The 14,811-nt window shown below is 38.9% G+C and overlaps 1 protein-coding gene across 4 annotated transcripts in view; it reads left to right on the forward strand.

Moving 5' to 3' along the window:
• LOC107088026 (endophilin-B2-like) overlaps positions 1-14,811 on the forward strand; it is a 48,001-nt gene that overhangs the window by 28,181 nt on the left and 5,009 nt on the right. For all 4 annotated transcript variants that reach the window (XM_015379929.1, XM_015379930.1, XM_015379931.1 and 1 more), the window contains 4 exons: positions 941-1,003; positions 5,912-5,935; positions 6,095-6,184; positions 8,322-8,422. In XM_015379929.1, the coding sequence (XP_015235415.1) occupies positions 941-1,003; positions 5,912-5,935; positions 6,095-6,184; positions 8,322-8,422 (278 nt within the window). The remainder of the gene's footprint in view (positions 1-940; positions 1,004-5,911; positions 5,936-6,094; positions 6,185-8,321; positions 8,423-14,811) is intronic.

The following is a 14,811-nucleotide window of genomic DNA, read 5'->3' on the forward strand; positions in this document are numbered from 1 at the left end:
CATGAGTTCTTTGCTGAGCTTCTTGCTGTCAGCAGACAGCAAGAAGCCTCCCAGATCTCCAGATGCATTTGAGATATCAAAAAGTACTCCAGAGTGTTGTTCAGCATGGGGGTGAGTAGAAAATGAAGGCTAATCATGTTTTGGGTGTACTATTCCTTTAAGGTCCAACGGCATTAGAGAAGCAGCAAAGAGGCTCGCCCAGCTTTGGAGGACTTCCATAGATTCCGAGCACATGTGGGAGAACTGGGGTCTTACCTATAAATATGTTATTTAATGAAGTGTAGCGACCAAAAAGTCCCGCTTGGCACATGTTTGAGGAGGCTCAAACATGTGGAAAAAATGTGCTCTGGTCATTTATACTGGAAAATATTTCTCTGTCGGTTTTTGCTGGCAGAACTATGGAGTCTGGCAAACAGAGGTTTAAGTAATTACAATCAATTATGGAAGAAAACCCACTTGCTGCTTGTACGCACATGGCGGTGGGGCAGAGGTTCAAATGTAAGAAGGACAACACCCTTAAGATTTAACCACAGCATATTTGTGTGTCTGGGTGAACTTGTCCAAGTCCGGACCTAAACAGAATAAGAAGAGGTAACATGTGCTCCCCCTACATTCACCCTGAGCAGCTGAGCTTCAACTATTGGTTAAAATAGCAATCTGCACAGGTGCAAAAGTAATGCAGGAGATGTTGTAATTTCCCATGGGTGACATTTGCGTCTCCTTTCAGTTTTTATTTATAAAATCGGCGTGAAAATCGGGTTAGATTTTCCTTCCACTTCACTTTTCAGTTGTGTATCAATACAGTGTATGTGCTGAGTAAGGTACCAGTTAGTTTATGCTAAGAGGATTTTTTTTTTGTAAATTGATACAGCCCTATTTAAGCACATATGATAAAAAGTGTTTACTCACTCAAGTACTAAAATGGTTGTGATTTGTTTAGGTGGCTCCAGACTTCCAGGAAACCAGACCTCGCAACTATGTGCTTTCTGCCAGTGCCTCAGCGGTAAGGAGACCCTTCTATCTCTCTAAACAATATAGTCCTTTGTTCAGGGTTTATTTGCTTGTAGCATGTATATGTAGAAAGTGCAGCTTTATGCTTATGCTGCTTTCTCACCGGACGCAGCAGAAGCAGCGAGTTTACATGCAAAGTCGATGGTTGACACGCAGCAAAAGATCCCGCAGAGCAGCTGAAGCAGCGCCGCAAACGCGCTGCTGCTCGAGATGGAAAAACTGAACTTTTGCTGCTCGACGCGCCGCATCAACCAATCAGAGACGCTGCCAGGGAGACAGACACATCGCTGATGATACAGAGCGCTATAATTACTCATCTGAAACAGTTTATTAACGCCTAAATTAACTTAAAATGCAGCAACCTGCCGACAAAGCGTGTTCGCTTTTATTATCCTGGTTCCTGCAGTTTGGATTATGTACATGAAAACCACCTTCCAGCCGCCGTGGCGAACCGCGAGGAGGCGACCGGGCTATAGGCTGCTGTTGAATGGGATTCCTACTGACAGTGCACCGCTGGTATGTGGGGGTCTGAGCGGCTCCAACAGAAATAATATTGGAAGGCAGAATGGTAATCTGGATGAACTGACTGCAATGATGAAGTTTTTAGGTGGATTTTCCCAGTTAAAAACATTTTAAAACTACTTTTTTCCCACTGATCACAGCAAATATAGCTGCAAGGCAAAGAAAGGATAGTGAAGCTCCGCCCAACGTGCGTCAAACACACTTTTCGACCGCGCAGCCGGATCAGCAAAGCTGCTTCAGCCGCGCGTCAGAACTAAACTGGTACAAGCAGCAAAAATGAAGCAGCAGACGCGATTCTGCTGCTCCTGCCGCGTCCGGTGCGAACGCAGCATTATAGTTTTATCCTGATCTTATCGTGTTTTTATGCAGACGTTGTGCAGTAAACTTTTAGAGAAACTCTCGATCGGATTTTATGTGATGTTTATGGATTTTACAGTGTTGCAGCAGCCAGTGTTTCTTTTCCCACTGAAATTTGTCTTAAAATCCAACCTCAATCTGCATGACAAAGGAATGTATGCTGGGAATTATAGATGCTTGTTTTTATTTCTTACTCTTATAAAGGCAGTAGTTTAATTAAGTGATCTATGTGTTCTTGAAATACTTGTTAGAAGTAGAGAATAGAAGATGACCTCAGATCTATGAGGAAGGTGTGTCCATTTACAGAGAGCGGCAATAATTATTTCCCTTTGCATACCAGACTTCTGTGTAATGTTCTCCAGCATTAAGCCATTTAGAAAGTTGTCACATCATTAACAGGAAAATATGCACTCTATTGCTGCAAGGTTGTACATTAACTACAAACACGAGCCCTGATCTTAATCTATCACAGGATTCACATTACATGTTTTTATGTACACAAGAAATTTCTCTTTTCTACTCCGCGGACTATTGAAAAAAACAGCAAAAATAACTTAAGAGTAGCTTGAGCCTCGGCTGTCTTTATCAACTTCTAACTTGATTATTGTTGCAAAGTGGAGGGAATTAAAGCAGCGCAGCTCAGATCACAAGCTGAGGGTGATTTCCCAGTTGTCACCTGATTAATTTGGTTTTTTTGTTTAGGAAGGAAAGAGTTACCCTCCTTGGCTCCTTTTGAATAAAACCAAATTATCTATTTGTTGCTTTTGGCTTGAAAACCTTTGTATGAAAAGGAAATAAAACATAAATCATTTAACAAGCCGTGTGAGCTTCATTCAGCCAGCAATTTGACTCACTGATCTGTAACAGACAAAGAAGCCCAGCTGGTTTCCTGCATCTGCTTGACAAAGGAGGAGAAAGAAATGTTTAAATAGAATATAAATAGCAATGTGGTCTTAGAGGATCACTGTCCGGTGCTTTTTTTCTCAGGCCTGATCATAACAAGGCCTTTAGCTTTTTTTGTATCGGATCATGTGAAGATTATGAATTGACTTCTCCATTTACTATCTCTTACTCTTTCATCACTTTGTAGTTCCGTTTGTTATCATTGTGTCAATTCTATCATGCAAAATGGAGGAAGAAAAAGAGGATTTTGTTACTGTAAATAAATCAATATAAGAAAAATCATTATAACAACCCTGTAATAGACAATCTTTTGTCATAATAATCAACATCCCCTCCTCTTCCATACTAAGTGAAACTTCATGTTTGATCGAGACGCATTAGACAACCTATCTCTGATTAATAAAATATATATAATACAGATCACTGATCAGGTAATAATTAAGTGAATAGAATAAATAACCATGATTAATAAAATGATCAAATAAAACTATTCAGTTTATTTATTTAGCACCAATTCACAACAGATGTTCCGTAGTCTGGAGGCACTTTACAGAGAGAGTTCAGTCAGATCTCTGATATCAGATGGAGCTTGGTTATTTAGCACTTTATATGTAAGGAAGAAGGAGGAATTTAAATTTGATTCAACAGGAAGCCAACGAAGAGAAGCTAGGATATGATCTCCCGTTTTAGTTTTCATCAGAACTCTGGCTGCAGCATTTTGGATCAGCTGAAGGCTTTTAACTACAGTTTGTGGACTTCCTGATAGTAAAGAATTACAATAGTCCAGCCTTGAATTAACAAATGCATGGACTAGTTTCTCAGCATCATCCCTGGACAGGATATTTTTAATTATTGCAATATTCTGCAGATGAAACGTAATACGGGATTTAAATGACAGGTCCTGATCAAAAATAACACCAAGATTTTTTATTATCTGAGATCAATTTAATTCCATCCTAATAAAGTGACTGACTAATCAGCTTCTTTGTCAAAGACTATAAATTCGGTCTTAACTAAATCCAGAAGCAGAAGGTTTAGGGTCATCCAGGTTTTTATGTTTTTCAAGGCATCTCTGTTCTCTGTGTAATGGATTACGTATGTCTGTGTAAAGTAACAATAAAAGTAAACCCAGGATTTCCAACTGATTGGCAAACAATCATGCAATTACATGGAAATTGTTCCTGAAGATATAAAGTCTTTCCAAAATAAAAGTCAACGACTGTGAGAGCAGAAAACCTGTCAGACGGAAACTTAACGCTCATCCATCTGAGGTGCGCCATGTGGCAGATGAGTGATGGGGAGAAAATAACCATCCATTCACAGAGACATCATTAATGTCAAATATTACTGTTATATAGGAGTAATAAAAAGGGGGAAATAAATGGAGTTGGTTAGAAAGTAGCAGCGAAATCATCATCTGGTCCAGAACCATCTACCATCTGACGTGCTGCCCAGATCTCTACTTACTGATTTACCATTAGATGTTCAGACACGCCCGATACGGCGTCGTTGTTGCTGGTTCTTAGCTGTTTAAATAATCCATAATATATTAAGACACCTAACCAAAGTTTTAGGGGTGGTTATTCTGGGGCATTTCAATTCAATTCAATTTATTTCTTTAGCGCCAATTCACAACACAAGTCATCTCAAGGCACTTTACAGTTCAACCAGATCATCCAGTCAAATTGATTCAAAGTTTTCTATTTACGGAAAACCAGTTGATTGCATCGACTCATTGACTCAAAGGCAATCCCTCACACTAAGCATGCTTGTAGCGACAGTGGAGAGGAAAAACTCCCTTTGAACAGGAAGAAACCTCCAGCAGAACCAGGCTCAGTGTGAGCGGCCATCTGCTGAGGCCCACTGGGGTTCAAGGAGACAGAAGCAGACATAGAAAAAGAAGCATAGATACAAAAGGCAACTGTCAACCAGCTCCACAGGCGGCCCCGTCCAGCAAACACACAACCAGTAGGGCCCTATAATTTCCGCGATCACGGAGTCATGGACGGAATCGTGGAATTGGCAAATTAATGCGGAATCTAGTGTAAACGGGGAATTTTTTACATTTGAAATGAAATTCTGTTTTTGTGTGGGAGAAGAAACGCACACCGGGGGACGCAAATCTGGACGACACAACCCCTCCCGCTCCGTCATTTCCGCTCACCCTCCCCCATCAAAACATTGAAAAACTGGCGAAGCGGCTCTCCACAGCTCCGCTTTCAGCTAAAAAGTTGAGAAACACGACGCTAAGCCCTGAGTACAGAGCCGAGCAGTTCCCACGTGACTTTTGCGTGTCAGGTGAACTATTGTTTTGCAAGTTTTGTCAACATTCCATTGATTGGAAGCGCAAAAATACATACATAAAACGGAAAAAACAGAATTTTCAAAAATTAAAATGGAAAAAACGGAATTTGGGAAAAAATAAAACGGATTTTATAGGGCCCTAAACCAGGCAGACGAGCTCCAAGCCTGCTAACATGTCAGAGGTTGAAAGAGAGCACATCCAGCCGGTCACAGACAGAGAAGCAGGACTACACTGAAAAACAGGCCGATCTCGAACATCTATCAACAAAGGTGCTGATGGCAGCAGCACAGCTGATATTTCTCCCCAGGATGGAGTCACAGCCAAACAGGAACAGACCAGATGAAGCTACTATGAGAAAAAGCAGAGAGAGCAGAACGTTAGAGACTGAACTAATGAATTGTGCAGAATGTGAGAAAAGAGATAGAATGATGACAAAGGGGTCCCTATGTCCTCCAGCAGTCTAAGCCTATATCAGCATAACTATAGAGATAGCTCAGGATAACATGAGCCGCTCTAACTATAAGCTTTATCAAAAAGGAAAGTTTTAAACCTAGCCTTAAAAGTAGACAGGGTGTCTGCCTCACGGACTAAAACTGGTAGTTGGTTCCACAAGATAGGAGCCTGATAACTAAAAGATCTGCCTCCCATTCTACTTTTAGAAATTCTAGGAACCACTAGTAAACCTGCAGATTGAGAGTGAAGTGCTCTGTTAGGAAAATAAGGAACAATCCTATGTGCAGAAAAAGAACTGCATCATCTCATGACTTCTTTTCTGTTTCTGTTTTTGTTTCACATGGTTTGACGGCCAATCAGCTCTGGACTGAGGAAGTTGAAAAAGTAAGTACATCTGTTTCCTCGTTTACCAGAGGAGTCAACAGACCAGTGGACACACCAAAGCCTTGGAGTAACTCCACTACATTGGCAGGCATCAATTATTAACACTTATTTTAAATGCGTCATTATACTAATAAATGATCTGATGTTTTGTCTAATTAGGCGGAACAGGATCTCAGACTGGCTCAGACGGAGTTTGATCGTCAGGCAGAAGTGACACGCCTGCTTTTAGAAGGAATAAGTAGTACGCATGTAAGTCAGTCAGACACATGTCAGACATATTTACTGACTCAGAGTCTCTGTCCCATTCTGCTCAGAGATGGATTCATACTAAGGATTAAATGCTGAGTCAGTTTATTTTCAGATCAATATTTGTTGTTTCTTTAACTTTGAATTAGTGTTTGAATCATGCTGTTGAAATTAAAAGAGGAATAACATCAATTATGAGGCGTAGATGATAAAATTTGTGATTTATTTCTGAACCACCCAGGTCCATTAAGCTGCTAATAGAAAGATGATTGTTTCTTGAGATTGAATAATTTTTGTTTTCTCAACATTGTAAATCAATCACTTTTTATTTGGCTAGGATTTATCGGATATTTCCTTGTATATCATTGTTGAACTTTTTTGAATTTTCTTTATGTTAAATCAACTAACTTTGCTGTCCTTTTGAGGGACACGCTAACGGTGTTATCTCATTCTTGCAGTGCTGTAAACTAAGTGTCTCGTCTATTTTTCCTGTCACCACAATGGCTGCCCATTTGGTCAGTTTAGGTAAAGCCCCCCTCTATTGATAGGTCTGAAGTTGTTCAGATGATGGATCGATCAGATCTCTGTAGAACCCGAGTCCTCTCCCTCACCTGTCTGCTGTGTTTTCTAACAGACCTCCGAGGCCAGAAACAGAACATCTGGATACATACTCAGGTTTAATTTCACACATGTGGACTCCTGTTGCTAAGGTAGAGTCCCAGACAGTTAGTAGGAAAGGAAATATGACTTCAGTTAGGCCACACTTTTAAGATTTCTGTTTATTAAGAAAATACGAATCATGCATCTTGAATTTTTCACAACTGTACATAAGCTCCTAGTATGTTACAGAAATTCTCTATAAAATGATGGTGGGAAGGTTCACCGCTCCGGCTGGACTGTAAATTTAAAGATGTTTTTGCTTGTTATTATTGGAACTAGGGATACAAATTATTGATTAATGCAATTATCTAAAGTTGAGTGATCTAATCGATCGAAGGATCAGTCAGCAGCCAGTTTCCTTAAAACCTCAGTTGTCTCTTATTTCAAAGATCTTTCCATTACAGAGTGCTACATACTTTATCGCAATATGCTGAATTACAAAAATTGTACGTCAAATTTCATGTATATATTGTGCCAGCTTTATCAACACTGACTGAAAAACAAAAACATGTTTTTAAACGTATCTGTTAGTTATAACACAACAGGAAACTGTTAGGTTACAGAATAAAAGAAAGAATAAAATATGTGAAACATTCTGATTTTCAGTGTTCAAGGACATAACAGAGCTGGAAACATTATCAGACGGGGTATGATACACTGTCGGACTGTTTGCCACTTTGTTTACATGAAGTGTACGCTAACCTTGATGTAGCTCTGTTTTTAGTATAATTCAACAATCAGCACCTTTGTGTTGTTAGCATCTGGGATTTCTGGTTGTTATCAGAGGACGTTTCAAAAAGTTTTCCTAATTACTCTGCTAATTGCTAGCATGTCCTTTTCCTTCTTGTTAAAAATGTTTTGCGTGTCTCTCCACTTGCTAATGTTTCAAACACAATAGGGAATTTACGCTGCTCCGTCATGCAGCACGGCTAAATGGGCGCCATATAACTGCAGGAGTTTATTTAGTGTTCGTATTTACAGAGAAAAAGGTTCATTCTGCATCATTGTTGCCATTAAACTGTAAATCATCCCGGACCAGACTCCGGATCCGTCCATGTTTCGGCTTTTTTTTGCAAATACCAGTGAGGCTTCGCTTAAGAATGAACAGACGCGCCACCTGGTGGACAGCAGTAACACTACAGAACTGACAGACATTCCTTTGGGGAGCCGTTCAATAAACCATTAATCAACAATTAATATTAAGCCAATTTCAGTTCTTAGTGAGAGTCAGATTAAACCCTATAATCTCCTAATCTCAGGGTCTATTACTTACAGATTAGCTTAATATACGTTTCTAAGTAGTACTGAAGGATAACGTGAGTTATTACATAGACTGCTGATATCTAACCGAAACATTTCTGTCTGTTTCTAATCTAAACTGGTGATTCTTTAATGTTTTGGCCTCAGTTTTTGGAAGCAAAAGCAAATAGTTTTGTTGGATTAAAAAAGTACTAATTACTGTGCTGTAATTCTCTGACAGGTGAACCACCTGCGGTGCCTGCATGAGTTTGTGGAGGCCCAGGCTGCTTATTATAAGCAGGGTCATCTTCTGATGATGGAGCTTCAGAAGGAGCTGGGAAGGTGAGCGATGATGAAACCAGCATATCAACAGTCTGCACTCAGCTTGTGCCCTTTGTATCCAAGCTAAAAAGTACAGGGGTTAGGATGTTAAAGATTAAATCAGCTGCAATATGTTTTTATCACTCTAGGTTATATTAACTGAATATACTGGAAGAGGCTGTTTGTGTTTTTTTAATTTTTTTTTTTTATTTCTGCTATCTGGTTTATGGCAGAATTCACTTAACGCTGCGTTCTGTGTACCAGGAGCATTCTGCAACAGGAGAGCTTCTTGCATCATGCACATCTTGAATTAACTTTTTTTTTTTAACAAAGAAGTCCCATCTTTAAAAAAGTCTCAAACAGAGGCAGTGTAGGGAGCATTCAGACCCATTAAAAGCATGCATGCTTTTAATGCATGCATGCTTTTAATGCATGCATGGTTTTAATAGGTAAAAGCTGTGAGGATTTAGTTATTCATCAATGCGTTTGCTTCAGTTTAAGATGAACTAAATAGCCTACATTTTTAAGTTGATTTTAATTCATAGCACATACTGAGTGCAGATGTTATTAACATGCACGGTTAGTAATAATCAATCAAAGCAGACATTTGCAAATAAAGCAGGATGTTAAAACTCACCAATACTGGAAGGGTGATTGTTTTAAAATGTATTCTGTATCTTCAGTTTGTATTGAGTAGGTTGTGTCATGCAGCACTTGGTTTTCTTTCTTTTTTGCTTAATGTTCTTAGAAATAAAATAGTTTAGTATCTGATCTTTTTCTTTTTTGTCAGAATATGAATGAAAAAAAAAATCTTTTCTCCCAAAAAACTCATTACTGTGTCATGCTCTCAGTTTTGATGAGGATGTGTGAGTATCACCCATTATTTTATTTTTTTTTTTCCTCCTAACAACATATTTTCCTAACCTGACAAAAGCCAGATGCATGTCTCGCTCCGCCCATCTGGCTGTTGTCAGGTTAATATTTTCCTGCTCCTACTTTAATTTTTCGGAGGTATTTTTCCTGACAAGCTGCTGTGGGTTGTGATTGTTTCCTCCCCTTCCTTCATGTCAAAGTTCTGGTTTGGAAATTCTTCTAATTTTTTCCATGAAACGTTTTCTTTTTCAATCATCACCAGGAATTAAACCAGATCCACATTCTTCAGTTCAAACCAACCTCCGAGCCAGAAACAAGCTTAGGACAGAGGCAATGGCATTTATTACATGTGGTAGAGAAGTGAAGGGTCCCATTCATATAACAGGTGTTTACAGATGAATTGTTGGGTGGATCATATAAAAAGATTCACCCTGATGCTCCATGTCTTTAACCAAAGCAGACTGGATGTGACTGATTGAAAATAGTATGAAAACAAAGGGCAGAGGCCCTCCTTTACCGATTTAATAAACATTTTGGTCACTGCTGATTACAGCAGAGAACATCCAAAAAAAAAACCCAGAGGATTACTTCAGGACTCACAGGGGAACATGCTGTGAGGAAAACACTACAGCCAAGGGTGAGACGGAGCTAAATCACTTTATTTAGACCAAGAAAAGATTTAATAATATTTTTAATTCATTAGAAAGCCAATGAAAAGGAGCTAAAAATGGAGCAACCTGAATTTTTCTTTTAATTCTCGCCAAATCTTCTTCCACAGGGTTTTTCCTCAGGTTATTAAAAATCATTAAAAGTTATCAAATTATTAGTTTTTAAATTAAGGCCTTAATTGGTATTCAAATACATTAAATTCGATAATCATGACATTTAAAATGCTTTATTAAGAAAAAAAGTTTATTAAAACGATTTTGTCAGATATATTATATTATCTGCGTGTTTGTGCAGAACTGCTTCCGGTTGATCGTAAAGCCGTATGTTCGGAAAAGAAGCTTGTGGTCGACAAAAAGCTAGAGAATGGGAAAATGCTAATTTCAACAAAAGTGGCTGGAAGTTGAGGAGACGATCAGATTCCAAGGCGCTCGTCTGCTGGCAGTGAGTAACTTGCTGCTTGTAAAACTTTATACCTATTGGGCAACAATCTGCTATGTGTCTGGTTTGATCAGGAATTCCCCTTTCAGCAGAAAAAATACCCAAAACATGTGTCTAAGCTGAGAAAAAAGAACCACATTAAGCCTGGAAACATGCAGTTAGCAGCACAGTCTCCTGACCTTAGCCTCATCAAGAGGGGAGAACTGGACAGCAGCCTGAAAAACAAGAAACCTGCAAGACATAAAAAGTATGGGACCTTTCCGAAGAACGTGTTATTTTCATCATAGACAGAATACCACAATTGTTTAACTGTTTTATCTCCCAAATGCAGATATTTGAGTCAAAAGTTTGACGAACATTTTGGTCTATAAATGATGGCTAATTTGTGCCATGATTTGATGGTAATGCTTCCTTTTACAGTACAGCAATAATCATGTAATAACATGGTATTAATCTAGCAAGTTACTGTCAGGGTTTGGTTGAGGTTTGAGGACCCAGATGCAGAGGCAGAGAGGCTGAGGAGATTTCTTGCTGTTTTAATGATGAAAACAAAACAGAAAACAAAGGCAGGAATCCAAAAATCCAATTAATAAGTTAAATTAAACCAGAATCTCGGGAAACCAAACACGAGGAGCCAGGGAGAGACGAGAGAGGTAGACAACAGCATGGGGAGACTGCAATGACAAGGAAACAACAAAGAGTGACAGCAGAGGGAGAGTATGGCCGTTTCTCAATTCATGAGAACTCGAGTACGTACTCGCGTTCTCATCAAGTCCGTTCTTGCCGAGAACGCAGGAAGATCGGACTTGACGAGAACGCGAAGCACGCAAGCACGTATGTGTATTGGAACAGAAGCGTACTCGTGACGTCATCACATGCAACGTTCTTTAGCATTTCTTTAACAGTCAAAACTATTTGTTCCCTACACAAAACATTTTGAAAACAATATTTTTTATTTCTAAAGCTTAAAAAACATTTAAAAAAATGATGGTTAAAAATTGCGGTTACCCTCGGAGGTCTGCTGGACACTTTTTTTATTTCGCACTAACTCTGTAAACAGGCCACACAGGGAGGCTTAAATGTATAATGTTATCGCCTCAAACGATTTCAAAACGTACTTTTGAAGAACAACAGCAGCAGAAAAGGAAATGTTTAACTTACCACTGTGAGCGCTGTCTCGAATCAAGCTGCGGNATATGTAGCTGACTGAGACAAAGGCAGGGCTAACGAGCGGATAAGGAGCAGGTGTGAGAGGAGACAACAAGGAAGCCAATGGGAAAGGAACACACACAAGAGGGCAAAATAAGACAACAGAAAAACCTGAGAACTAACATAAATCTAGAAACTACAACAAAATAGGAATTAAACCAAAGAACTAGAAAACAAGGAGTAAAGTAAAGCACAACAGAACCAAGACCATGACAGTTATACTATATTACTAGAAAAACTTTATGGAGAATTTTGGTAAGTGCTGTGCTTCAGGCAGACAAGGTAAAGTCAGACTTCTTAGATTTCAAACAGTTACCAGACATCTCATTCATTTCACTGACAGCAATAAATGAATGTGTTATTATCTAGTAAAATGCTATTTATCACTTGGCATACAAAAAACAAACCTAGAAGACAGTAAGCCAATCTTCTTAACTAAACTCTTATTTATATGTAACTTTAGTTCAGTTTTATATTGCTTTAGTCACCTGATACAATTTATTTATTAAGCCGTTGGTAGGCGGTGGCCAATAATAGAAACTGCTATGTGGTAACATAATGGTTACCCACCAAAAGTCTCCATTGTTGCATAATAACATGCAATTGTAATAATTAAATGCAGGCAATTACATTCAAATTACATACCTTAATTTTTGGGTAATTACCAAATAAAGTTTTTCTTGTTACCAAGTAATAGTGTGACTTTCTCTGTTATTACCATGTTATTACATTGTTATTGATATACTGTCAAAGAAAGCGTTACTGATTTGATTTCTGTGTGCAGCGAGAAGTGCATTAAAAAAAGGGAAAAAATGAAGTGTAGAACATTAACCACTCATGTGCTTTGGGGACAGCGGGGTAAAGCGTTTATCCAATCAGTAGCTAAGAATTCATTATGAGAGATAAAAGCCGAGGTGACAGAACTGTTTACTTCATTTAAAACAAATGCTGCAACAACTCTTAATTTGGCATCAAAATAATTTTGATGCCATCAACAAGTACCCATGATTCTCATGGCAAAATCCGTCATTGTCTTCTGACGATGATCATGATGTTTTGGGTCATTTTGCTACTGTAAGGGGAATTCCTGATCATAGCAGATTGTTTCCCAATAGTTAAAAAGTTTAACAAGCAGCAACAGTTACTCACTGCCCATAAGCGAGCGCCTTGGAATGGCCTCCTTTGGTGGAATAGAGATGAGCTTGATGAAAATCTGGCTCTGCTGAGAGCTTTTCTGTTTTGAACAATGAGCAAGAAACCCAGCTTCTTTCATACGCCATCAGGTTCTAACCCACATTTTTTACAATGAAAAGGTCTTATTTGTCTCCCTTCTGTTATTGATTCCCTTTATCACACGTAACACGTTACTTTCTGCCGTGTAACGCTGTGGTACCAGCACCCTGGTGTGGTACCAGCACCTCACAGTGTTCAGCCACCTGAGTGAAGTTGGCCCCCCCACCTTCTTCAAATCAGACAAAATTAGTGTCAAACGTTTGTGCAGCAAAAATTTTCGCTTGTGCCGCTACCATTTTAAAGATATAAAGAAATATTTCTAGAGGTCATCAAAGGTCAACCAGCCGCCCCACCTTCTTCAAATCAGACGAAATGGGTGTCAATTAACTCAGCTCCGTTTGTGCAGCAAAAATTAGCGTTTGTGATGCTTTAGCTTTGAATATATTAATGAAAAAGTAAAGGTCAAAAGGTCAACCAGCCCCCCCACCTTCTTCAAATTAGACAAAGTTGGTGTCAAACGTTTGTGCTACGTTTGCTGGTTTGTGCAGCAAAAATTTTCGTTTGTGCCGCTACCATTTTAAAGATATAATGAAATGTTTCTAGAGGTCATCAAAGGTCAACCAGCCCGCCCCCACCTTCTTCAAATCAGACAAAATTGGTGTCGATTAACTCGGCTCCGTTTGTGCTGGTTTGTGATGATAGCGGCACAAACGAAAATTTTTGCTGCACAAACCAGCACAAACGTTTGACACCAATTTTGTCTAAATTGAAGAAGGTGGGGGGGGCTGGTTGACCTTTTGACCTTTACATTTTCATTAATATATTCAAAGCTAAAGCAGCACAAACGCCAATTTTTGCTGCACAAACGGAGCTGAGTTAATTGACACCCATTTCGTCTGATTTGAAGAAGGTGGGGGGGCTGGTTGACCTTTGATGACCTCTAGAAATATTTCTTTATATCTTTAAAATGGTAGCGGCACAAACGAAAATTTTTGCTACACAAACCAGCAAAAACGTTTGACACTAATTTTGTCTGATTTGAAGAAGGTAGGGGGACCCCCCCTACCTTCTTCAAATCAGACAAAATTAGTGAAGTTGGCCCAACTTCACTCAGGTTGTTCAGCTCTATGCAGTCAGATCAGGTTCTAAGCAAACAGAAAAAGTCTATGTAGCATTATCTCCCCAGCTTTCAAAGCTTAATTAACCTTTTATTGTTTCAGGATAGCTTTAAGTTGGGTTGTTTTTTAACCCCTAATGTTTTCCTGATTAAAACTTTTTTTTTCTTGCGTAAAATCCTTAAATGTACATTGGTTTTAAGTTTTTGGTGACCTTACATTTTTTTTATATTTCTTTGTATCATTCCTTAAACTTGGTCTTAGAAAACCTTTATTTTCATTTTGTATATACAGACTGTATACAGAAGGAAATTTCCATTCCATAAAGTGCAGCAGTGATCAAATGTAAACACTATGGGAGAAAAAACATGGTGCAAAAAACGCATTGATATGGAAGTTCAGAGCATTAAATATGTATGATGGAAATATGCAGAGTTTTGAATTGGTGTTATCAGTGTGATGCAGAGTCAGTGACATGATTTAGAGCAGAGTTTCTTCAACGTTTTCGCGGCCAAGCTGATGGCGAGATGGAGCGGGGGCCCCCTAATTCTATATATAATGTATGAAATTGTGTTAAATCAAACAGGTCCTATAGTCACTCCATTAAATAATATGGAGTCATGTAACGAAAGTAATCCCTCCCTGGGATTATTAAAGTATTTCTGATTCCTGGTTGATGGGACAGGTGTTGTGAATGAAACGGTGCCCAGCTTGAAAGAGCTCCTGACTGTCACTGAATGTGTGCTTTGATGACTGATAAATGGAGGCAGAAGATGTCTTTCAGTTTACTTCAGTGAATTCATGTTAATGTGGATTTCAAGACATTTCAATTAGTGGAAAAAATTCAGGGGGGAATATAAAAAAAAAAAAAAA

The sequence above is a fragment of the Cyprinodon variegatus genome, unplaced genomic scaffold (assembly GCF_000732505.1).
Source record: "Cyprinodon variegatus isolate N-32 unplaced genomic scaffold, C_variegatus-1.0 Scaffold203, whole genome shotgun sequence".
NCBI classification, from domain to species: Eukaryota; Metazoa; Chordata; class Actinopteri; order Cyprinodontiformes; family Cyprinodontidae; genus Cyprinodon; species Cyprinodon variegatus.